The sequence below is a fragment of the Heptranchias perlo genome, chromosome 5, assembly GCF_035084215.1.
Source record: "Heptranchias perlo isolate sHepPer1 chromosome 5, sHepPer1.hap1, whole genome shotgun sequence".
NCBI classification, from domain to species: Eukaryota; Metazoa; Chordata; class Chondrichthyes; order Hexanchiformes; family Hexanchidae; genus Heptranchias; species Heptranchias perlo.
Genome location: NC_090329.1, coordinates 49,835,677 through 49,861,492, shown reverse-complemented (window position 1 = coordinate 49,861,492; position 25,816 = coordinate 49,835,677). Strand labels below are relative to the sequence as shown.

At 43.3% G+C, this 25,816-nt stretch overlaps 1 protein-coding gene across 3 annotated transcripts in view; it reads right to left on the bottom strand.

Moving 5' to 3' along the window:
• ldah (lipid droplet associated hydrolase) overlaps window positions 1-25,816 on the bottom strand; it is a 306,360-nt gene that overhangs the window by 148,290 nt on the left and 132,254 nt on the right. For all 3 annotated transcript variants that reach the window (XR_010962896.1, XM_067984345.1, XM_067984344.1), the window contains exon 3: window positions 18,672-18,806. Coding sequence is in view for 2 of the 3 variants with exons in the window: in XM_067984345.1 (XP_067840446.1) it covers window positions 18,672-18,806 (135 nt within the window). In the remaining variant the exon portion in view is untranslated. The remainder of the gene's footprint in view (window positions 1-18,671; window positions 18,807-25,816) is intronic.

Genomic DNA, 25,816 nt, shown 5'->3' with positions numbered 1-25,816 from the left:
AGAAATCGAGGAAAAATTGCACAGCTAGTATACGTAAGTTAAGCTTATTTTAAACAGCAAAAGCACTAACTATGCTCCATTGTAGTTGACCTGAAAAAGTCAAAATATGTTTCATTTCTAAGTGGGAGCATCTTTGAATGTGGTGAAAATGATAATAAAGAGAATACTAGAGCACAATTCTTTAAACATGAAGGGATATTTTAATTATGTACCTAGTTCAGTCCTCAAGTATTTTTTAAGTAGGTAGAAAGACCTTAAAAATCTGACATGACAATGTTTCAGCCATTTGGTCACACAGCAAGGCACTGCTCCTTTACCCTTGAAAACCCACCGGCAGGAAAAATACAGCTCAATCAACAGATGTCTTTTCACCTCTGTCATTAGCACCTCTTAACATTCCAAGTGTCACTAAGAACGTTAATTTATTACAGGAGTAGATGTACAAGTAATAACCACATTTCGATTCATTAAAACGGTGCAGTGGCATTTTTTTTGTTCCAGCTGCACTTCCCTCCTCCCCCTGACCCCATTCAGACCTCCACCCGCCACCGCAGTTGCAAAAGAATAACAGGAGAATTTATACATACTGTGTTAATCAGCTGGTACTCCAGGCTATTAACATTCTAGACCTTCCAACATGAAAGTGCCACTTGGTTTCATTCAACACTCTTTATCACATGGGTTGAATCACTGAAACTTCTACATTTAACTACACACCTTTTTAAAGTCCATATTTACATTGGCAAGTGCACATCATTCCTCCTGTTTTTCCTCCGAAAATATATTTTATTGTAATCAAAAACATGGAGCTGGGGAGACACACAACTTTCTTCTCTGGAAGAGTCATATGAAAATAAATGCAAAAACTGACTTCTGCTTATGATATTTTTTCAGTTGCTCAAGTTAAACCATTCTAAAAGGTTTATTCAAACCTTTTAGAATGGATGCAAATTAAATGAAATGATAAAATATCAGGCATGTGTTTCAAAAGACTTATGGCCATTTGTCAATAAGTGTCTAGTACAGAAAAAGGCAGTGAATCACCATACTATGGTGTTGTAATATAAAACAAATCAACTAAACAGAAAGATGTGCCCTGTCAGCAACTTAGTGTTTCACCAGTGTTAACTGCAACAATAGGTTCTGTTTCTCAAGTTTTATTTGCATATTAATCATTTTATTTTAAATTCATGGTACGATAAAAATGTTAACAAAAATGTTATTCTTCCAAGAAGTACTAACACATGTCTGTATTTCTGTAATCTGAAGGGAAATTGCACAAACTTGCATGAGTTCGGCAAAATGGGAGGCAGGGGAGGTAAAGCAGCACAGTGGTTAGTATTTCTACAATTTTAAGGAAAAGCAAACAAGCCATAATACATTTTATATAGCACTATTATATGCTAAGAAAATATTGTCCATCATTTTTTTCTTCACCAATATTCTTTCTTCGCCTCTTTCCTGACAGCATTGACTCCCTTGCTTGGCCACGGTTCTACTGTTACCCTCTAGCACCTCACAAAAATGGCCATTCTTCAATGTGAGCCATGGAAGTGAGTCTCTCTGGGACACTTGGTCAAGGCGGGGCATCACATTTCAGCCCAATTCTGTCCTCACCCAATAATTCTCTCAGTAGGGGGAACAGGAACTGAAACCGTAGTTAAATTTCTCCTCCCTAATCTATGGATACTGAAGTCAATGGTAACACTCTCGCTCCAGAGACTTGAGCACAAAATCTAGGCTAACATGCTAGTGCAGTAATGAGGGAGTGCTGCACTGTCGGAGGTGCCATCTTTCGGATGAGATATTAAACCAAGGCCTCATCTGCCCACTCGGGTGCATGTAAAAGATCGCATGGCACATTCGAAGAAGAGCAGTGGAATTCTCCCCAGTGTCCTGGTCAATATTTATTCCTTAACCAACATCACTAAAACAGATTACCTGGTCAGTATCACATTGCTGTTTGTGGGACCTTGCTTTGTGGAAATTGGCTGCTGCACTTCCTACATTACAACAGTGACTACACTTCAAAAAGTACTTAATTAGCTATAAAGCACTTTGGAACGTTCTGAGGTTGTGAAAGGGGCTATATAAATGCAAGTCTTTCTTTTCCTTCTTTTCTTACTGCTGCCTCAGCTGAGATAAGTTAATTTAGCATAGAACGGGGATCAAACCTGGTTTGTATGCCACAGCTACTCACTGGATCAATGCATTCGGAAATCAGGAGTCACTCTTTAATGTTGCGTATAGAGTGTTGCTCTGAAATGTAGATCTTAGGAGTTTCAAGAGGCTTTTGAACAAAATGAGGAACATGTTACAACTTTAGAAATGAAAATGCTATCACTTTGGCAAATATTTAGATAATGATTGCAGGCATTGAAAGAATTATCTTCAACTTTTATTTTTTACATTGAGTCTACAGCACAGAAACAGGCCATTTGGCCCAACTGGTCCATGCCGGTGTTTATGCTCCACACGAGCCTCCTCCCTCCCTACTTCATCTAACCCTATCAGCATATCCTTCTATTCCTTTCTCCCTGTGTGCTTATCTAGCTTCCCCTTAAATGCATCTATACTTTTTGCCTCAACTAATCCCTGTGGTAGTGCGTTCCACATTCTTAAACTCATTGGGTAAAGAAGTTTCTCCTGAATTCCCTGTTGGATTTATTAGTGACTATCTTTATATTGATGACCTCGAGTTTTGGTCTCCTCCACAAGTGGAAACATTTTCTCTATTTCTACCCTATCAAACCCTTTCATTATCTTAAAGACCTCGATCAGGTCACCCCCTCTGCTTTCTTTTTTCTAGAGACAGAGCCCCAGCCTGTTCAGCTTTTCCTGACAAGTATATTGGGCCCGATATTAGGAGGGAAGCGGGTTGGCAGCGGGGGGTCAACTGGGGGCGTGGGTAACGTGCCCAGTGAAATCGGGGTGCTCTGCACGCAATCGCAGCTTAATTGAAGGTACTTACCTTTGCTTCCAGGTTTCACGCTGGAAAGTTGCGCAGCGGGCGGACTGCGCAGGCGCATCATAGGCTGTCAGCTGGAGGAGCCCTATTTAAAGGGGCAGTCCTCCACTGACTGATGCTGCAGAAAATAGGCAAAATTACAGCATGGAGCAGCCCAGGGGGAAGGCTGCTCCCAGGTTTAATGATGCCTCACTCCAGATCATATTGGATGGGGTGAAGAGGAGGGAGAGGACAGAGATCTTCTCCCTGGCGGGCAGGAGGAAGTGGCCTGCCTCTGCCACCAAGAAGGCCTGGCTCGAGGTGGCAGAGGAGGTCACCTGCACCACCAACATATCGTCCACCTGCATACAGTGCAGGAGGCATTTCAATGACCTAAGCAGGTCAGCCGAAGTGAGTACACTTACTCATTCCCCTACACTCCATCTGCCACATCACCGCCCCCACCCCACATCTCCTTCTGCACTGCCAACACTACTCTATCACGTCACTCCTCACACCCACTCAAAGCTCATCCTCATCTTACCTGCACTTACTCACCTTGCCAGTACTCATCCCGCAACTACCACTCAACCCAATCCTCATACAATCTCATGGCTCTATCTCATACTCACCCTCTCATGCATCTCTTTCACGGTCAGCCTCACCCAACCTGCCACTACCTGTGCTGCAGCCACAGGGCATGCATCACATATGTGCAGTAGGAAGCGTAAGGCAAACGTGTCGTGAGCATGAAGGGGATGCACAAGGGTTTTTGAGGGTTTGTCATGGTTTTTACTTATATTTGATTTCTGAACAACTCACATTACATATTATATTGTCACCACTACTGCCATGTCTTTGCGAATCTTGTCTGGTTTGTGCAATAATGCCCTTTCCTGAGGATCACTATGAAGACCCACAACTGATGTCACCCATTGTGTCACTGCAGAGTGGGTGTAGGTGTATTTGCAGGGCTCTTTTGTGCAGACGACTGAGAGACGTCGACGGTGTCCCCGGTGGCATCCTGGAAGGATGTGGAGGAGAAGTTATTGAGGGCAGTGGTGACTTTGACAGGTAAGAAGATGGTGCTCGGGCCAGCCGGGAGCAGCTCGGCATGAAGGAGGCTGCAGATGTCCACGACTACATGTCGAGTGGCTCTGAGCCTCCGTATGCACTGCTGCTCAGAGAGGTCCAGGAAGCTGAGCCTCGGTCTGTAGACCCCGTGTCGAGGGTAGTGCCTTTGCGATGCATCTCTCTCTGCGGTTGCACTCCCTCCTGCTGTGCAGGTGGATGTGTCTCACCACTGTGTTGTGGAGCTCCACGTGTCAGAGGTGGACGGCATTACTGGTGAGGCTGGTGATGCTGTTCGTCCTCCGAGGAGTTCATGACTGCAGCTACGACGGCCCCCATCCGGAAGATGTACATTTGAGGGGGTCCGCAAGGTAGGTAAATGTGTCTGCACACCGGGGTGAGTGAGCAAGATTGTGAATTTTATTGTTAGGAGGAGGGTGTTGGAGGCCAAACTTTGTCCAAAGTGACAGAGTGGCCTCCTGCAATGAGTGAGGGTCTCCCCCCACCACCTGTCAAATGGACCTTTGCAGCTGCCACAGGCTGATGGCTGCAACACGTCCATTTCAACTGGGAGCGTTTCCCCCAGTACGGGAAACAGTCTCAGTTGAGATTAAAATCCCACCCCTCCTAAAATATCATGTCAATCAGGTCTGCTAACGACCTGAAGTATCAAAATAATTACCTTAAGTGGCATCCCGCCGGCTTTAATTGCCTGCGGGAGTTCCACATGTGGGGGCTGCGCACGCACATGTAAGCGCGTCACTGGGGAACCAGGAAGTGGGCGGGTTGGAGCCGGGCTCCGGACCCGCCCCGGGAATCCCCGATGTTTGGAGCCCCCCCACCACGAACCCGCCGGCTCGAGGGTCCGAAAATCGAGCCCATCCTCTCAGTTCTGGTATCATCCTTGTGAATCTTTTTTGCACATTCTCCAGTGCCTCTATATCCTTTTTATAATATGGAGACCAGAATTATGCACAGTGCGTCTAGTGTGGTCCAACCAAGGTTCCAACATAACATAACTTCTCTGCTTTGCAATTTATTCCTCTAGAAATGAACCCCAGTGCTCGGTTTGCCTTTTTTATGGCATTAACCTGCGTCGCTACTTTTAGTGATTTGCGAATCTGTATCCCGAGATCCGTTTGGTCCTCTACCCCATTTAGACTCTTATTATCCAAGCAGTATGTGGCCTCCTTATTCTTCCTACCAGCCTTTCATTATGAGTTAAAGTCATTTATCTGTGATCAACATTAAATTAAATACAGATAATATATGCCACTCCACTTTTCAACTTTCTTTTGAAAATTCATTATCCCCTCACTTCTCCCTGCAAAACAAAAGCCAATTTATATTGAAATTTGTGAAATTCTTAAGAGTAAAAGATTTAAACAAGCACTGGTTGCTAAATGAGAAAACGAATGGGTCCAAACACAAGTAGACAGCAAAACTATATTTTGAAAAATTGTATTTTAGAACTAGTAACATTAGACCCAACAAAATAAACAGCAGACTTGAAAAAAGTAAGCAAGGATACTTGATGGTAACCCAGTGAATACAGAATTTATCCCACACAAAGGGGACAAAGTCGACCATGAGAACTATGGACGAAGGAGATGTGATTTGTATGGACTCCACTCGTGCAAAATACATCTTTTATTCAATGGCATAGTGTTATGTATGCAGTTTACAAGAAGCATTCTTCGTCATTTGTTCAACCTCCAAATACATTGGGAAGCATACTTTTTTTTTATTCGTTCATGGGATGTGGGCGTCGCTGGCGAGGCCGGCATTTTATTGCCCATCCCTAATTGCCCTTGAGAAGGTGGTGGAGAGCCGCCTTCTTGAACCGCTGCAGTCTGTGTGGTGAAGGTTCTCCCACAGTGCTGTTAGGAAGGGAGTTCCAGGATTTTGACCCAGCGACAATGAAGGAGCGGCAATATATTTCCAAGTCAGGATGGTGTGTGACTTGGAGGGGAACGTGCAGGTGGTGTTGTTCCCATGTACCCCACTGCTCTTGTCCTTCTAGGTAGTAGAGGTCGCGGGTTTGGGAGGTGCTGTCGAAGAAGCCTTGGCGAGTTGCTGCAGTGCACCCTGTGGATGGTAAACACTGCAGCCACTGTGTGCAGGTGGTGAAGGGAGTGAATGTTCAGGGTGGTGGATGGGGTGTCAATCAAGCGGGCTGCTTTGTCCTGGATGGTGTTGAGCTTCTTGAGTGTTGTTGGAGCTGCACTCATCCAGGCAAGTGGAGAGTATTCCATCACACTCCTGTCTTGTGCCTTGTAGATGGTGGAAAGGCTTTGGGGAGTCAGGAGGTGAGTCACTCGCCGCAGAATACCCAGCCTCTGACCTGCTCTTGCAGCCACAGTATTTATACGGCTGGTCCAGCTAAGTTTCTGGTCAATGGTGACCCGCAGGCTGTTGATGGTGGGGGATTCGGCGATGGTAATGCTGTTGAATGTCAAGGGGAGGTGGTTAGACTCTCTCTTGTTGGAGATGGTCATTGCCTGGCACTTGTCTGGCGTGAATGTTACTTGCCACTTATGAGCCCAAGCCTGGATGTTGTCCAGGTCTTGCTGCATGCGGGCTCGGACTGCTTCATTATCTGAGGGGTTGCGAATGGAACTGAACACTGTGCAATCATCAGTGAACATCCCCATTTCTGACCTTATGATGGAGGGAAAATCATTGATGAAGCAGCTGAAGATGGTTGGGCCTAGTACACTGCCCTGAGGAACTCCTGCAGCAATGTCCTGGGCTGAGATGATTGGCCTCCAACAACCACTACCATCTTCCTTTGTGCTAGGTATGATTCCAGCCACTGGAGAGTTTTCCCCCTGATTCCCATTGATTTCAATTTTACTAGGGCTCCTTGGTGCCACACTCGGTCAAATGCTGCCTTGATGTCAAGGGCAGTCACTCTCACCTCACCTCTGGAATTCAGCTCTTTTGTCCATGTTTGGACCAAGGCTGTAATGAGGTCTGGAGCCGAGTGGTCCTGGCGGAACCCAAACTGAGCATCGGTGAGCAGGTTATTGGTGAGTAAGTGCCGCTTGATAGCACTGTCGACGACACCTTCCATCACTTTGCTGATGATTGAGAGTAGACTGATGGGGCGGTAACTGGCCGGATTGGATTTGTCCTGCTTTTTGTGGACAGGACATACCTGGGCAATTTTCCACATTGTCGGGTAGATGCCAGTGTTGTAGCTGTACTGGAACAGCTTGGCTAGAGGCGCAGCTAGTTCTGGAACACAAGCCTTCAGCACTACGGCTGGGATGTTGTCGGGGCCCATAGCCTTTGCTGTATCCAGTGCACTCAGCTGTTTCTTGATCACTTGGAGTGAATCGAATTGGCTGAAGACTGGCTTCTGTGATGGTGGGGATATCGGGAGGCGGCCGAGATGGATCATCCACTCGGCACTTCTGGCTGAAGATGGTTGCAAACGCTTCAGCCTTGTCTTATGCACTCATGTGCTGGACTCCGCCATCATTGAGGATGGGGATGTTTACAGAGCCTCCTCCTCCCGTTAGTTGTTTAATTGTCCACCACCATTCACGACTGGATGTGGCAGGACTGCAGAGCTTTGATCTGATCCGTTGGTTGTGGAATCGCTTCGCTCTGTCTATAGCATGTTGCTTCCGCTGTTTAGCATGCATGTAGTCCTGAGTTGTAGCTTCACCAGGTTGGCACCTCATTTTTAGGTACGTCTGGTGCTGCTCCTGGCATGCTCTTCTACACTCCTCATTGAACCAGGGTTGATCCCCTGGCTTGTTGGTAATGGTGGAGTGAGGAATATGCCGGGCCATGAGGTTACAGATTGTGCTGGAATACAATTCTGCTGCTGCTGATGGCCCACAGCGCCTCATGGATGCCCAGTTTTGAGCTGCTAGATCTGTTCTGAATCTATCCCATTTAGCACGGTGGTAGTGCCACACAACACGTTGGATGGTGTCCTCAGTGCGAAGACGGGACTTCGTCTCCACGAGGACTGTGCGGTGGTCACTCCTAACAATACTGTCATGGACAGATGCATTTGGATAGGTAGATTGGTGAGGACGAGGTCAAGTAAGTTTTTCCCTATACTATAGCATTACGAAATACGTGTGGTAGGTTTTTGAAGAATTCTTGAAATACTTTGAAAAAGTGTGAAAACTGCTTGCGATAGCTACTTTACAGACAGCCTCTAGGATCTTGATTAAAGTGACCATTATACAAACAGAATAAGCTCTAATTTTCTCCAGTCGTTCCTGATAAACCAGGGTAACACAATCGGATACATGATATTTGGTAATAATTTTCCAAAATTCTCTGTACTCGGCAAAGGTCCCGGCAGATTGGAAAACTGCTAATATAACACCCTTATTTAAAAAGGGTAGTAGGCAGAAGGCTGGAAATTATAGACCAGTTAGCCTAACATCTGTGGTGGGTAAAATTTTGGAGTCTATTATTAAGGAGACAGTAGCGGAACATTTGGATAAACATAATTTAATAGGACAAAGTCAGCATGGCTTTATGAAGGGGAAGTCATGTCTGACAAATTTGCTTGAGTTCTTTGAGGACATAACGTACAGGGTGGATAAAGGGGAACCAGTGGACGTAGTGTATTTCGACTTCCAGAAGGCATTCGACAAGGTGTCACATAAAAGATTATTGCTCAAGATAAAGAATCACTGGATTGGGGGTAATATTCTGGCATGGGTGGAGGATTGGTTATCTCACAGGAAGCAGAGAGTTGGGATAAATGGTTCATTCTCGGACTGGCAACCAGTAGCCAGTGGTGTTCCGCAGGGGTCGGTGCTGGGTCCCCAACTCTTTACAATCTATATTAACGATTTGGAGGAGGGGACCGAGTGTAACATATCAAAGTTTGCAGATGATACAAAGATGGGAGGGAAAGTAGAGAGTGAGGAGGACATAAAAAACCTACAAGGGGATATAGACAGGCTGGGTGAGTGGGCGGAGATTTGGCAGATGCAATACAATATTGGAAAATGTGAGGTTATGCACTTTGGCAGGAAAAATCAGAGAGCAAGTTATTATCTTAATGGCGAGAAACTGGAAAGTACTGCAGTACAAAGGGATCTGGGGGTCCTAGTGCAAGAAAATCAAAAAGTTAGTATGCAGGTGCAGCAGGTGATCAAGAAGGCCAACGGAATGTTGACTTTTATTGCTAGGGGGATAGAATATAAAAACAGGGAGGTATTGCTGCAGTTATATAAGGTATTGGTGAGACCGCACCTGGAATACTGCATACAGTTTTGGTGTCCATACTTAAGAAAAGACATACTTGCTCTCGAGGCAGTACAAAGAAGGTTCACTCGGTTAATCCCGGGGATGAGGGGGTGGACATATGAGGAGAGGTTGAGTAGATTGGGACTCTACTCATTGGAGTTCAGAAGAGTGAGAGGCGATCTTATTGAAACATATAAGATTGTGAAGGGGCTTGATCGGATGGATGCGGTAAGGATGTTCCCAAGGATGGGTGAAACTAGAACTAGGGGGCATAATCTTAGAATAAGGGGCTGCTCTTTCAAAACTGAGATGAGGAGAAACTTCTTCACTCAGAGGGTAGTAGGTCTGTGGAATTTGCTGCCCCAGGAAGCTGTGGACGCTACATCATTAAATAAATTTAAAACAGAAATAGACAGTTTCCTAGAAGTAAAGGGAATTAGGGGTTACGGGGAGCGGGCAGGAAATTGGACATGAATTTAAATTTGAGGTTAGGATCAGATCAGCCATGATCTTATTGAATGGCGGAGCAGGCTCGAGGGGCCGATTGGCCTACTCCTGCTCCTATTTCTTATGTTCTTATGTTCTTATGCCACTATCCAATTTGTTTAGCAATGAATTTCTGCAATGTTTTGGCTCCATAATGACTACTGTCAATCAAACATTAGGGGGATAACTTTTGGGCCTAACAAAAGTCTTCATCCTGTTTACATTGTTGGGTACCACCACTCAAAGGAAGAAGCGTGAGGAGTTGGCTGAAATTTTAGTAATGAGATAGGCAGGACTAAGGTGCTACTTTTGGCATGCATGGGTAGCGGGGCCAGTACTGCTCTTTCCACATGCCGGTTGTAGAGATATGCCCTTCCTTCAACAGTTAGACAGTAATATACAGAATAGCTCTGAAGGTTCAATTGGCAGAAAGGCCCATTGGAAAATGGAAGAGGTAGCATGTCTCTCCAAGTCTGTAGAATTCCCCTTAAATTGATAAGTCTGCATGGATCCAAGAAGGGAGAGAAAATAAGGTCAGCTATGCAGATGTTTTGGCTGCAGCTTTGCACCATTCCCAAAAGAGTATGAATGTACTTTAGAATCAGAATGCATTAAATAGATAAAAAACAAAACATTCAGAGAATGCATCTCTTCCGTAGGAGTTAGGAAATTAAAAATTCTGAAGTCCAGTGCATGGTCATTTGACACTATATACAAATAGAGGAGCCTAGCAGTGAAGCTCTCTGAATGCGACTTTGGAAATGTACACCAGGGCATTTTAAAAAGATAATGGAAGTGGAAGAACATTCATTCTGAGAATGCTGATTACTAGTAAAGCTGAAGAAAGGGTATCCCAGTAAGCTTATCCAATGACCAGCTGAACCATATAGACAAGGAAGTTCCATGTTTGATCCCTTGATTTGTGTTGAGTTTTCTGATCTCAGTTGGGTCTTTGGAGGTACAGAAATGTGGGCTTTGATATTGTTTTCTTCGTCCCACAACTCATAAAAGATACCTATAGTATAAAATCAAAGGATATATTTGGGATGCAGGTTTATAACATTGTTTCTTTTATGGAAAAAGCTGGTTGACTCCTCTTTTGGTATTGAGAGTGGGTAGGAGACCTTAATGAACAGAAAAAGCCCAATATGGTTGACAACGCACTCAAGGATGAAGAGATTTTAAAGCGGACATATGCCCTCATATTGTACTCAAAACTTCAGGACGAAGATGTGAGCTTCAGAACACAAAGTGTTTTTAATTAGAACAAAGATGACACAGTGGAAAGTCAAATAAAGACGACTTCATTAATGGACTTTTAAAAATTGAACAGCTGTAGTGGTTCTGAATAACCTCATCTAGGAACAATGTCAAAAGAACAGTTAGTCCAAGAATTAAATTGATCCCATCACAGCACAACTGAAGTTGAACTTTAGCAGGTTGCTTCGCACATTCATCAAGGCATTGAATTCAGAATAAGGAAAGAATACCAATTGTTGTCACCATTTACTCCTCTTTATAGCCCAGAAATATCAATTTCAGAATGTGTATGAAGCAGAGCTGGGTTGATGGCAAGAAATTGAGTGTCTTTGCATGTTGCACTGAAGCTTTACCTATTTCTTGTCAAATCTCTAACAAGTAATGCTCCAATACTAACTCCAATACTAACTCCAAGAACAACAGCAAACTCTGCCACAGTTAGTATCTACAAAATTAGCAGAGATGTCCTCGCGCACTTAGTGCAGGCATTTTCAATTGAGTGTTTACAGGGATTCAGAGAAGAGCTGCGTAAAGTAAAATAATAAAAAAAAGGAAAGGATCGGGAAGAAATTCTGTGCTTCATTATATAGCAGTGATGGGATTTACCAATAGTTACCTCTGTCTTTAACATATCTTGTATCTGTATTATAAAAACAATGTGGTAAAGGAATCTAAATTTGAAGATACAGCAACCTCAAAGCAAGAATTGACAATGTCAATTTGGATTCAATTGAATATGCCCATTTCTAAGATTAGCACACCTGTGAGCATGAGCATCCATGCTAGTTAAGAGGCTGTTGGAACTCATCTGATTTAGTTATTGATAATAGTGGAATTAATTTGTTTAAAGATCAGGCAGGCTGCTTTATTTAAAGTTTTGCAGTCTTTTCTAAAAACAAGCCGATTCCATTGGCGCCAATGATGAGATGAGATGAGTAAACATATCCCAAGAAAAGCCTCTTGGCTTACATCACCCCAAAAAATCTGCCAAATGAAATGGAGGCTATGAGGATGCCCATGTAGGAGTCATGTAAATATGAATATTTTTCAAAGCCATTGTTCAAATTATCTACTGTAAACATGTAGTATGGATAGCTTTTATCCATACATTTTCTTTCTTTAATTAATCTGTTCTAAATGGTGCTTCTATTTGGATTACAGTACAATACAAGTAATGAAATAGCAGAAAAATGTCAGCAGCTGCAAAATAACTTTGTGCTGTAGGTATTTGGGGTCATATTGTATACATTTTTTGTTGATAGGGTTAACTGCAAGCTTTAAAATTATTTCAAATAAAAAGTGGGTTGTACATGTCCTGACACAAAATGTTGATCCTTGCCCAGTTACAATATTACTTGTATTTAAGCTTTGCCTAAGGCATACTGTAATAGTCACAAGACTATTTTGTGTAGGATTCTGTGATCTTACGATAATTTCTAGCTATACGATCAAGTACAGCATATAGCTTGTCTAGACACACTCTACTGCTGAGACTCCACATCACAGCATGAAATGAACATCAAATGGTGAAACCACCTGCAGGGTGCAAACAAATGTCACTTTTTTTCTCCATTGAAGCAGATATGCTGATCAAGGATACTTCAACCCTCATTATTATAGGCCTATTTCAATAACAAATGTAATCAATGTACTGATCATACTGCTTCAAAGTTGTCAGTCTGATCAAAGGTGGAATGGCCAGAAATTGTGACAGGTTAAATCATTGACTAAAATAGATTTTCTTGCTACAATTATCTTAAAACCTAGCAATTTCTTGAAAAACAATACAAGAAGAATTGTTCTGTTTGCTGTGTATAGTGACACGACAAATACATTTATAAAGATTTCTGTTTAATACAACCCCTAGCCTCAATATTTTCTGAAGAAAAACTGAATGTCTGGTTAGTTATTTAAATGGCTTTGCTTTCAGGAAGACCTGTCATTTTGGATCTAATTGAAAACCCAGAGCTGTTCTAATGTCAAACATTATCGGATAGCCTGGCCCACCCTGGTCCCAAAGTAGCTCTGATTATTTGCACGTAAGCTGACGTTTTGGACCAGCTTGGAGGCCAATCCCAAATCAGGGAAAATTAGTACCACCTAAGCACAATCCCTACCGAGCATGGACTTCTGCGCAACTAAGCAGACCCAATGTGTGATGTATGCACCTTACCCTCCTAATACAAGACTATCCATTTGCTATCCATCCTTTCAAACCTTTCAAAGGCAGTATCTGAACAAACAGTTCTCAGAATTTCATGTTATTTGTCTACTTTTGGGGTACCAAAGTGAAACAGCCTACCAGTAACATCATGTCCTCGGCCTCTTACACTGTTCCAATGAAGCTCAATGGAAGCTCGAGGAACAGCACCTCATCTTTCGATTAGATACTTTACAACCTTCTGGACTCAACACTGATTTCAATAACTACAGATCATAACCACTGCTCCCATTTTTTCAGACAATGGTTCTGATGATGCCATTTACAGCTCCTCTTGACCCATTTGTTGTCCCATTACTACCCTCCTTGCCTTGCACCATCATCCCCTTTGTCATTTAATCACTCCTGCTCTCCACCCTATCACAGACCTTCCCTTTTGTTCTTTCCTCCCTTCCCCTTCCTCCCCCACTTTCCCTGGCTCTGTACTTCCTTAAAAACTTAACTTCTTCCAGTTCTGATGATAGGTCATCAATCTGAATCATTAACTTTGTTTCTTACCCACAGATGCTACCTGACTTGCTGAGTATTTCCAGTATTTTCTGTTTCTATTTCAGATTTCCAGCATCCGCAGTCTTTTGCTTTTGCTTTTGATTTTGTTGTACCAGTAACATCATTATCGGTAATATATATATCATATCAAAGAAATCACAATAACTTCACACACTGTATTTTATAGGACCACAAGATCTAGGACTTGAGAATTCTGCTTTATGCACCACATTCATCAAATTAAAGGACTGCCCCGTTTAAATCAGTGCATCATCTTGACTGTGTTGGCATTGTGCTTGACTCTGGGACGATAGGAAAACCTTGCAATTATATAGCACCTTTAATGCAGCAAATACCTCAAGGCTGAAAATGACTCAGAGAATAATTTAGGAGAAAACCAACGGTATGGTTGGAGAGGTAGGTTTCAGGACATTTTTCAGTGAGGAAAGAGAGGTATCAAGGCAGAAGGGTTCAGGGAGAGAGTTTAGAATGCAGAGGTAAGACAGCTCAAGGCTCTGCCACCATAGATGGAGCAGGGAACGCTAGAGGGCAAAGGGTACATGTTACCATGTAGGTCTGGAAGAGGTTGCAGCCATAGGACAGTGAGAGGCCATGCAGGGATTTGTAAATAAGGATGATGATTTTGAAGTCAATGGGCTAGGGGATGTAGAGTCAATAAAAGTCACCAATGTGAGGTGATAGGGGAACAGAACTTAGTGTGGGATAGGATCCAGCTGGCAGAGATTTGGATGAGTTAGAGTTTATGTAAGGTGGAGTTCATAGAATCATACAACACAGAAGGAGGCCATTTGTCCCACTGTATCTGTGCCAGCTCTTTGAAAGAGCTATCCAATTAGTTCCACTCCCCTGCTCATTCCCTGCAGCCCTGCAAATTTCTCCTTATCAAGTATATATACAATTCCCTTTGAAAGTTACCATTGAATCTGCTCCACCGCCCTTTCAGGTACTGCATTCCAGATCGTAACAACTCACTGTGAGAAAAAATTTCTCATTTCCCCCAATTCATGAAGGAGAAAGTTCTAGTTCATCACTGATTTGGGTTAGAAAATTGTGGGTTTAAACTCCACATCATGAGCTTGGGGTAAGAAGGAAAAAACTTGCTTTCTATAGCATCTTTCACATCCTCAGCATGTCCCAAAGTGCTTTACAATCAATGGATTACTTTTGAAGTGCAGTTGCTGCAATGATACAGGCAAATGCAGCAGCTAATTTGGTGATGTTAGTTGAAGGGGGAATGTTGGCTCGGATACCAGGAGAATTACTAGCTGTTCTTTGAATAGTACCCTGGGATCTTTTATTGCACCAGGGCCTCGGTTTAATATCTCATCCAAAAGAAGGCACCTCCGACAATGTAGCACTCTCTCAGACCTCACTAGTCAGCTTAGATTACTTGCTGAAGTTTGTAGTGCAGCTTGAACCTGCAACCATCTAATGCAGAGACAAAAGTGCTACCAACTTAGCTGAGCTGAAGATCTAAGAATTTAAGTTGACACTGCAGTGTAGTACTGAGGGACTGCAATATTATCTTAAGTGTCATCCTTCAGATAAGACATTAAACTGGTCTCCCTGTTCAGGTGGACATTATAGATCACATGGCATTATATGAAGAAGAACAGGGAATTCTCTCTTTCTCCTGGTCAACAATCCTTCCTCAAATGGTATCACCATGTAACAGATTCACTGGTAAATTTCTCTCTGCAGTTTTTTGCATTTTGCTACATGATAAATAGCTGCCACATTTGCATACATAACAATAGTCATTGTACTTCGAAAAGTAATTTATTGAATGTGAAGTGCCTTGAGATATTTCTGAGATGTGATAAAGCACTAATGCAATTTTTCTTTTCAGTAATTACCATTCTTTAATCTTTTTGCAAGTAGCCAACCAGCTATTGAAGCTTGCTCCAGGTTTTTGGTGTAGACAGAGAGGGGAGACATTAAAGATTTGGATTCAGAAATACAGTTTATGATTTAGTCTTTGTTTTACGATAACATGTATCAGATGCTGGTAGTGTCATTTGGGAAGCTTCTAAAATCTTTTGCCACAATTTGTTGTCCTGGAATAAAATAGTAATGATTGATGGAAGGGTTAAGACATGGTCCCATTTTATTACTCTTTCTGACCTCTTTGTTGATCTTCTCCTCCCTGTCCTAATCACTTCACGCTGGCTATTACTGATTAGAAAGCTCTATTTACAGTTTCTGATGAATATCTCAGAGCACAACATCCATGACAATAGGTGGCAAACTGTGTATAAAAAATTGAGCTCACACTTCTTCTCCAGCAGGATTGTGCACACCTGATCTTTTAACTAAAACTCTTAAAGCTGCCTACAGTTTTATTTTAAAATTTTCAGCTTTGATTAGTTGGATGATATTTTACAATTATTGGTTGCCTAATATGAATTCTGCATTTATTTAGGTATCAAACGTATTGCCTTTATTTCTGACTCAGTCTTGGACCACTTGGGGAAATCTTGAGGCAATATTGTAATAAATAGCCTGTTCAAAGCTGGTCATGCAAAAACAATCCAACCAAATCAGTACTTTTTTCCTTAATGACTAAAGCTGCCATAATTAGAACCTGAAAAACGTTCACTTTACAGTTTAGGGTATAATGTAAAATATGAAGCAATTATAATTGTACTCACTCGTATGTCATAATCAGATTTTTTTGTGTATGACATGTCAAATAACACCAATAAACCTTAGGGCAAACTTATCTACTTAACTGCTAGAATTCTCCAGTGTCAGTTGTATCTGTGGATACCATAGAAAGGCCTGGAAATTGGATGATTTTACAGGCATGAAATGGGCAACTAAGGAACCAGCATGGTGAGCACTGAGCACTGTGCATGTTGCAGTCAGTTTCTGCAGGCGCTCAGCAACCAAACCGGCGGTCCTTAAAGGATCCGCTGGAGACCACCACCTAAAAGTTAAGTTGAACACTTTTTACTTTCCTTATTGTAGAGCCAGGAGTGCGTCTCCTGGCTCTACATTAATACTGCGAGCCGCTGCCCACCTCCGCTCGCTCCCTTCTCAATTGCCTCTCTCCCACCCCCATGAATGACCGGAGGCCCTCAGCGGGTGGTCGAGCCAGCCCATCTGGCCAACCCCCAGGGCCCGGTGAGCTACCTCTGGGGCCGTAAATGGCACCTGCCGTTCGCTGGTACTATCCAAAAGAGCCTTCCAGACCAATTTGCCATGGTCCTGCTGTTACCCTCATTGAGCGCGTGCAGTGTGCGCAGCACCGGGATCATGCTCCGATTCGGGCATGATCCAATTTCTAGGCCAAAGTGTTTCTAGCACCTGCCCAAAAATATTGTCTATTTTTGACTTCTTCAAATTGCAGTTTTAAAACTTGGACACAATCCCTACATCTTTAAATGAATAATAGAAGCATGTCGAAACAGTACTCATGGCAACTAGTAAATCTGGGAATCACTAATATGGCACTGTCATATGTTATTCACAGACCTTGATTACACTGCATCTATGTGTTTGCCCCTACTAATGGGGTTAAGGCTCGTCTTGCAGATCATCCTCTCAACCTTCCCAAGTTGACCCCATTTAAATCATTCTGGGCCATTTGTTCCTTAGCTACCACTTTTTCCTTTCACTTGAGTAATGTGTCACATGAAGAAGGTAATAAATGGTTCACTGTTTGCATTTGCCATCTTTATTGCTGAACATGTGTTTCATATATTAACTGAGTCCATTCCTTCTCTTCTTACAATGAACTGCAGCACTGCATCCAACCAGTTTAGCAAAAAGGGCCCTGGATATACCTTATACATCTGTGCATAATTATCTTAATCTAGAAGAGGTTTAGGCAAGGTCTTTCTTCACAAAAATGCTATAAAAGTGCCCTAAGCACATTACACTGTAGGATAGGACTATGCACAGTAGTGTGTGGAGACAATCTGAAATGAAAATGTATTGCTTCTGGATGAAAACCATGTGGCGATACTGCTCATTCATCATAACTTCAGTTCTACACGTTAGCCTATAGTGCACAATCTAAACAAAAATACGGCAACAAGGTGAATTCAAGATCTTGGCCGACACCTTTACAAATCAAAGGTTTAAGTGTCAGTCGTAGCAACCTGCTTAACAGTAGAGTAACCCTTCATTCGAGTTTGATTCATTACAGAATCAGACACGGTGCAGGCATTAGTGTACCTCCCAATTTAGTAAAGCTTCTTTTTAGTCACCCGTGGTAAATTGCTGGCCTTTTCTAAGTTGAGATGCATCTCTTGGAACACGAGGACTAAAACTTAATAATACTCCCTCATTACAATTGTGTTATGAGTTCCCAGCAAAAATACTTAGAGGTGTGTTGCTGCAGAGGAAACATTCTCTTCAGCTCTGTCCTTTCCGTCTGATCTTGTTTGCACTAAGTGCTATTTCATGATTGCTGTAATCAGGAAATAACGAGCATACGGAGCTCCGTAAAGGATATGAAGATTAAAACAGAATCAACGAATCAAATTCACATAATCCACCACAAAACGCTTTGCATCAACTTCAGTTTGCGGCCAATACATACAGATGTCTCAATGGACAGTTTAGATTTGGATATCCGATTAAATGATCAGAACCAAAATTCAACTGACTAATTGGATACTACATAACTTGAAAATGGTGCTTATCTATTTCCAGGTTAAGATGTCACTCGGTATAAGTATGTGGAAGCCTTCTACAAAATATTCTGCATGATTTACAAAATATTTTGAGAGTTCAAAGGAAATTTCTATAATAGATAAATGTATCATACATATATTCTTAAATTGTATTTTAATAAAATTAGTACAATACAGAAGTTGGCATTTGCAATAAAAAGTCAGGTATAGAAGATGAGGTTGTTTGGGCAGTTATTATATATAGCTATGTGGGGCTAGAAAGAAAACAATGTTATTTTTAAGGACTCCAGTCTATGTACAGTACCTTCCACCATCTCCATGCCTTCTGGGGGGATACAGTGGCCTGCATGGCTTATGGCCCAGATAGGATACTTCCGGTTGAGAATCTTGTGTAAAATCTGCATGAAGGGCTTATAGTAACACACTATCCCTGGGTTCCCTGTGAAAATACACAAAAGACAATGGGTCTTTTAGAAAAACGTGTAAAAGTGGAAGAAAACAGGTCAAACATTCAGTTTTGAAATCACAAAAACATGCAGTAGAGGAAGAAATTGATGATTGTTTAACCTTCAAGAGGTTAAATTTCCTGGATGAAACAAGCAAAATATTAGGTTTCTCATTTAGAGATAAATGTCAGCATATTTATCTTGAATACTATCCAACACAATTGAAGAAAAAAGTCTAAAAGAAACAAACATGGAATGGATATCATTTCAAACCCAAAAAAACTTAACAAATGCCCTGCAAATTTGTCATTACATTAACAGCAACATTAGTAACATAGTAGGTGAAACTATTATAATTCTATTTAAAAACATTTTCAAAATAATTGTAGAAACATGGTGCACAAATGTTTTGAAAATACATATTGCATGTTATTTTCTATTTTCACAAAAGTTAAAAAAACATATTCACCTAAAGACAACTCTGGGGAGGAGACTGTACAATAATCGCATTTAGAAATTCATCTCAAGGTCATTCAGTCTCAGTAGGAAGTTCCACAGGCTACTCATCCACGCCACTAGATAGAGCAATTTGCCTCAGAGGAGAAAACATTGTCAAAATGACCTAGGTCAGCCACCGAGTGTGCCTTCCTTCAACATCTAAACTCACACATGAAGAATTGCCACTTGGGTGAGGTGCCAGGTCGGCTGTCAACATCTCTTGAACTATACCCCAGCGTGAATCAATAATTTCAGGAAAGGATGGGAGAAAATGATAACTGGAGCATTAAAATGGGTTGAGAAGGATGCTGAATGGTCTATACAGAAGTCACAACTTAGAATGTCAAGTTCAATTGCAGATTATTTTGTAGGTTTTCCAAATCAAGTAGTGTCCTTCCTCAAAGCCCATCCTTAGACACTATTGCTCACAAGCTTGCCCCATTTTCCTTATTCCTGAAGAGAATGCAGGGGCCAGAATCAGTTACTGTATATTTAACCAATATGCCGAATGTCATTTATTATACTCAATTCAGCCCACATACATTCAATTTGAGGCATTAGATAATGCTTTGACAGAGCTAGAACATCAGTTCTGAGAGACTTATCTTAATCCTCCATGATTACTTTGATACTGCAGTAAACAGCTATTTGTGTTTTTTTGCAAAAAAACATAAATAGCTGTTGTATGACGCTAACGTACAAAAGGAGTTCTGGAAAATGTTAATCAGTGGGTGCTTTATGGTTACTATGAACAGAATTGATAGGGGAACAAAATCAGGAAGTAAAATGTTCAAATCCAACTGACAAGTTTGCTACTTCTGTTGATGTAAACTTCTATTCTTCAATTAACACAACCAAACTGAAGAATCTTTTTCAGCATTTTAATGGATGCCAACACGTCTGCCGCCTTAAACAGGATGGCCTTACAAGGCGGCAATGATCTGCACCAAGTTGCTCCCCTGCAGACAGGCTGGAGTGATGTGGTGCTGGTCCAGGAGAGGGATGATGGCGAAAGGGGACATGGAAGTGGGAACTCCACTCAAAGCGCTCCAGTGACTCACCTGCTCTACCCCCACTCCCCCACCCCAACCTCAACCAGTACCTAAAATGCTGCCTCGTCTCCCAATGGCAGAATCTGCCTCTGCACAGGTGCAGGTGCAGCAGTCTTTGGCGGGGCCCTCACGGGCTCCAAATGCCAGAGGTCGTTGGCCAAGAGCTTCTCAGCAGTCAGAGCAGGGATCTGAGCAGCTTACCTCGATCTCTGCTGATACCATAGGGGTTGCACCACGCAGGATCAGTAGGCAAAGGAAGAGAAAAACATTGTAAATCACCAAGGGTATGTACATGGGTGTTTGTGAAAATGTTATGTTATTAAGTTTCCTTTTGTTATGACCTCACATAAAATTTATTTACTTGCATCACTTCACTGTGTTGCCCATTCTTGCGTGCCAGGTGTCAATTTGCCTTTTCATTTGGTTGGTGATGAATGTGAAGATATGAATTGACGGGACCAATTGGGGGATGTGCAATGGGTGGGTGATTGGTTACAGTATCCCTTTGGTGAGGGGATGTGATAGTTACCTTGTCCAGTGTGAGTGACTAACTGAACCTTCGAGCTATTAGGGCATCCCTGGCATCCCGAGCAGCAGTGTGATCAGATGGTCTGGCTTTGGGTGCCCCATCTTCATCTTCCTCCTCCTCCTCTTCATTGGAATAAGAACACAAGAAATAGGAGCAGCAGTAGGCCATCCAGCCCCTCGAGCCTGCACTGCCATTCAACAAGATCATGGCTGATCTTCTACCTCAATGGCATTTTCTCCACTATCCCCATATCCCTTGATGCCTTTAATATTTAGAAATCTATCGATCTCTGTTTTGAATGTACTCAATGACTGAGCCTCCACAGTCCTCTGGGGTAGAGAATTCCAAAGATTTACCACCCTCTGAGTGAAGAAATTTCTCCTCATCTCAGTCCTAAATGGCCTACCCCTTATTCTGAGACTGTGACCCCTGGTTCTAGACTCCCCAGCCAGGGGAAACATCCTCCCTGCATCTACCCTGTCGAGTCCTGTAAGAATTTTGTATGTTTCAATGAGATCACCTCTCATTCTTCTAAACTCTAGAGAATACAGGCCTAGTCTACTCAATCTCTCCTCATACGACAATCCCGCCATCCCAGGAATCAGTCTGGTGAACCTTTGTTTCACTCCCTCTTAGGTAAGGAGACCAAAATTGTACACAATACTCCAGGTGCGGTCTCACCAAGGCCCTATATAATTGCAGTAAGACATCTTTACTCCTGTACTCAAATCCTCTTGTAATAAAGACCAATATACCATTTGCCTTCCTAATTGCTTGCTGCACCTGCACATTAGCTTTCAGTACAAGCACACCCAGGTCCCTTTGAACATCAACAATTTCCCAATTTCTCTCCATTTAAAAAAATACTCTGCATTTCTGTTTTTCCGACCAAAGTGGATAACTTCACATTTTTACACATTATATTCCATCTGCCATGTTCTTGCGCACTCACTTAGCCTGTCTATATCCCCTTGAAGCCTCTTTGCATCCTCCTCACAACTCATATTCTCACCTAGTTTTGTGTCATCAGCAAACTTGGAAATATTACATTTGGTCCCTTCATCCAGATCATTGATATAGATTGTGAATAGCTGGGGCCCAAGCACCGATCCATGCAGTACCCCACTAGTCAAAGTCTGCCAACCAAGGAACATAGGAACAGGAGTAGGCCATTCAGCCCCTCGTGCCTGCTCCGCCATTTGATAAGATCATGGCTGATCTGTGATCTAACTCCATATACCTGCCTTTGGCCCATATCCCTTAATACCTTTGGTTGCCAAAAAGCTATCTATCTCAGATTTAAATTTAGCAATTGAGATGGTATCAATTGCTGTTTGCGGAAGAGAGTTCCAAACTTCTACAACCCTTTGTGTGTAGAAATGTTTTCTAATCTCGCTCCTGAAAGGTCTGGCTCTAATTTTTAGACTGTGCCTCCTACTCCTAAAATCCCCAACCAGCGGAAATAGTTTCTCTCTATCCACCCTATCTGTTCCCCTTAATATCTTATAGACTTCGATCAGATTACCCCTTAACCTTCGAAACTCGAGAGAATACAACCCCAATTTGTGCAATCTCTCCTCGTAACTTAACCCTTGAAGTCCCTGAACCCTGAAAAAGACCCGTTTATTCCTATCTCTGCTTTCTGTCTGTTAACCAATTCTCAATCCATGCCAATATATTACCCCCAATTCCATGTGCTCTAACTTTGTTCACCAACCTCTTGTGTGGGACCTTATCGAAAGCCTTCTGAAAATCCAAATACACCACATCCACTGGTTCCCCCTTATCTATTCTACTAGTTACATCCTCAAAGAACTCCAATAGGTTTGTCAAACATGATTTCCCTTTCATAAATCCATTTTGCCTCTGCCAAATCCTATTATTATTTTCTAAGTGTCCTGTTATCACATCCTTTATAATAGATTCTAGCATTTTCCCTACTACTGATGTCAGGCTAACAGGTCTGTAGTTCCCTGTTTTCTCTCTCCCTCCTTTCTCAAATAGTGGGTTACATTTGCTACCCTCCAATCTGCAGGAACCATTCCAGGATCTATAGAATTTTGGATGACAACCAATGCATCCACTATCTCTATAGCCACCTCTTTCAAAACCCTGGGATATGGATCATCAGGTCCTTGGGATTTATCGACTTTCAGTCCCATTAATTTCTCTAATACTAATTTTTTAATAATACTAATTTCTTTCAGTTCCTCATTCTCCCCAGACACTTGGTTCTCTAGTATTTCTGGGAGGTTTGTTGTGTCTTCTTCCGTAAAGACAGACACAAAGTATTTGTTTAATTTCTCTGCCATTTCCTGCCATCGGAAGATGACTGACGAGCGGCTTGTTCCTCCTCCACCTCTAATCCTCGCTGCTGCGCAATGTTGTGCAGAATGCAACCCACCACGATCATTCTAGAGACTCTCGCCGGCAAGTATTGAAGGGCGCCTCCAGACCTGTCCAGGCACCTGAAGCGCATCTTGAGCATGCTGAAGGCTTGCTCGGTGACACATCTTGTGATCTTATGACTGTCGTTTTACTGCTCTTGGAGTTCTTTGGTGGGGTTCCTCAGAGGTGTCATCAGCCAGATTTGAATGAGGTATCCTTTGTCGTTTGGCAGCCACCCCCTAACAGTGGTTCCAGGTACGAAAAGGTCGGGGAATGTTGGACTGCCGAAGTATGAAAGCATCATCGCAGCTCCCAGGGAATCTGGCGCAGACCTGCGTTAACCTCTACTTGTGGTTACACACCAGCTGAACCTTGATGGAATGAAATCCCTTGTGGTTGACGAATACTCCTGGTTGATCTGGTGGTGCTCGGATTGCCACATGAATGCAGTCAAACCAGCGGACAAAGGAGGAGCCATCGTCATACAGAACAGAACGGACTATTGCAAAGAAGCATACCGACAACTGGGCAACCAGGAACACTACAGACAGTTATCCGCAGATCCGACCAAAGAACACACCCACCAGCTCAACAAACTGATCAAGACCTTCGATCCAGATCTTCAAAGCATCCTACGCGCTCTCATCCCACGTACTCCCCGCGTGGGAGACTTCTACTGCCTCCCAAAGATACACAAAGCCAACACACCCGGACGTCCTATTGTATCAGGCAACGGAACCCTGTGTGAGAACCTCTCTGGATACGTCGAGGGCATCCTGAAACCCAAAGTACAGGGAACCCCCAGCTTCTGTCGCGACACAACAGACTTCCTACAAAAACTCAGCAACCACGGACCAGTTGAACCAGGAACACTTCTCACCACGATGGACGTCTCGGCACTCCACACCAGTATCCCCCACGATGACGGCATCGCTGCAACAGCCTCAGTACTCAACACCAACAACAGCCAATCTCCAGACGCCATCCTACAACTCATCCGCTTCATCCTGGATCACAATGTCTTCACCTTCGACAACCAGTTCTTTACCCAAACACACGGAACAGCCATGGGGACCAAATTTGCACCCCAATGCGCCAACATTTTCATGCACAAGTTCGAGCAGGACTTCTTCACTGCACAGGACCTCCAACCAACGCTATGCACCAGATACATCGAAGACATTTTCTTCCTATGGACCCATGGCGAAGAATCACTGAAGAGACTACACGATAACATTAACAAGTTCCATCCCACCATCAAGCTCACCATGGACTACTCCTCAGAATCGGTTTCTTTCTTGGACACACGAATCTCCATCAAAGACGGGCACCTCAGCACCTCACTCTACCGCAAGCCCACGGACAACCTCACGATGCTCCACTTTTCCAGCTCCCACCCTAACCACGTCAAAAAGGCCATCCCCTATGGACAGGCCCTGCAAATACACAGGATCTGCTCAGACGAGGAGGAACGCGATGGACACCTACAGATGCTGAAAGACGCCCTCGTAAGAACGGGATATGACGCTCGACTCGTCGATCGACAGTTTCGACGGGCCACAGCGAAAAATTGCATAGACCTCCTCAGAAGACTAACACGGGACGCACCCAACAGAGTACCCTTCGTCGTCCAGTACTTCCCCGGAGCGGAGAAACTACGCCATGTTCTCCGCAGCCTTCAACATGTCATCGATGACGACGAACACCTCGCTAAGGCCATCCCCACGCCTCCACTTCTCGCCTTCAAACAGCCACCCAACCTCAAACAGACCATCGTTCGCAGCAAATTACCCAGCTTTCAGGAGAACAGCGTCCACGACACCACACTACCCTGCCACGGCAACCTCTGCAAGACATGCCTGATCATCCACACAGACACCACCATCACACGAGAGGACACCACCCACCAGGTACATGGTTCATACTCCTGTGACTCGGCCAACGTTGTCTACCTCATACATTGCAGGAAAGGATGCCCCGGAGCATGGTACATTGGCGAGACCATGCAGACACTACGACAACGGATGAACGGACACCGCGCAACAATCGCCAGACAGGAGGGTTCCCTCCCAGTCGGGGAACACTTCAGCGGTCAAGGACATTCAGCCACCGATCTTCGGGTAAGCATTCTCCAAGGCGGCCTTCGAGACACACGACAACGCAAAATTGTCAAACAGAAATTGATAGCCAAGTTCCGCACCCATGAGGACGGCCTCAACCGGGATCTTGGGTTCATGTCACGCTACAAGTAACCCCACCAGCGAAAAAAAGTTATCTGTTTTTAACACAACGGGTCATTCTCTGTCTTTCTCTTCCTTTCGGATGTTTCTCTCCCTCTCTCTGTTTTGTGTTCTGGCCGTTTGTGTATTCGGTGGTCCTGTAGGTAACATCACTCTGTCTGAACACTTTGATTGCCTTGACAACGGGCAGTTGGAAAGATTATCTGTAATCACCAGGTATTGTTCTCTGACTATAAGTGCGGTAACCTTCCATGGAATCCCACACTCGCTCACCTTACGAAGGAGAAAGCCTCCGA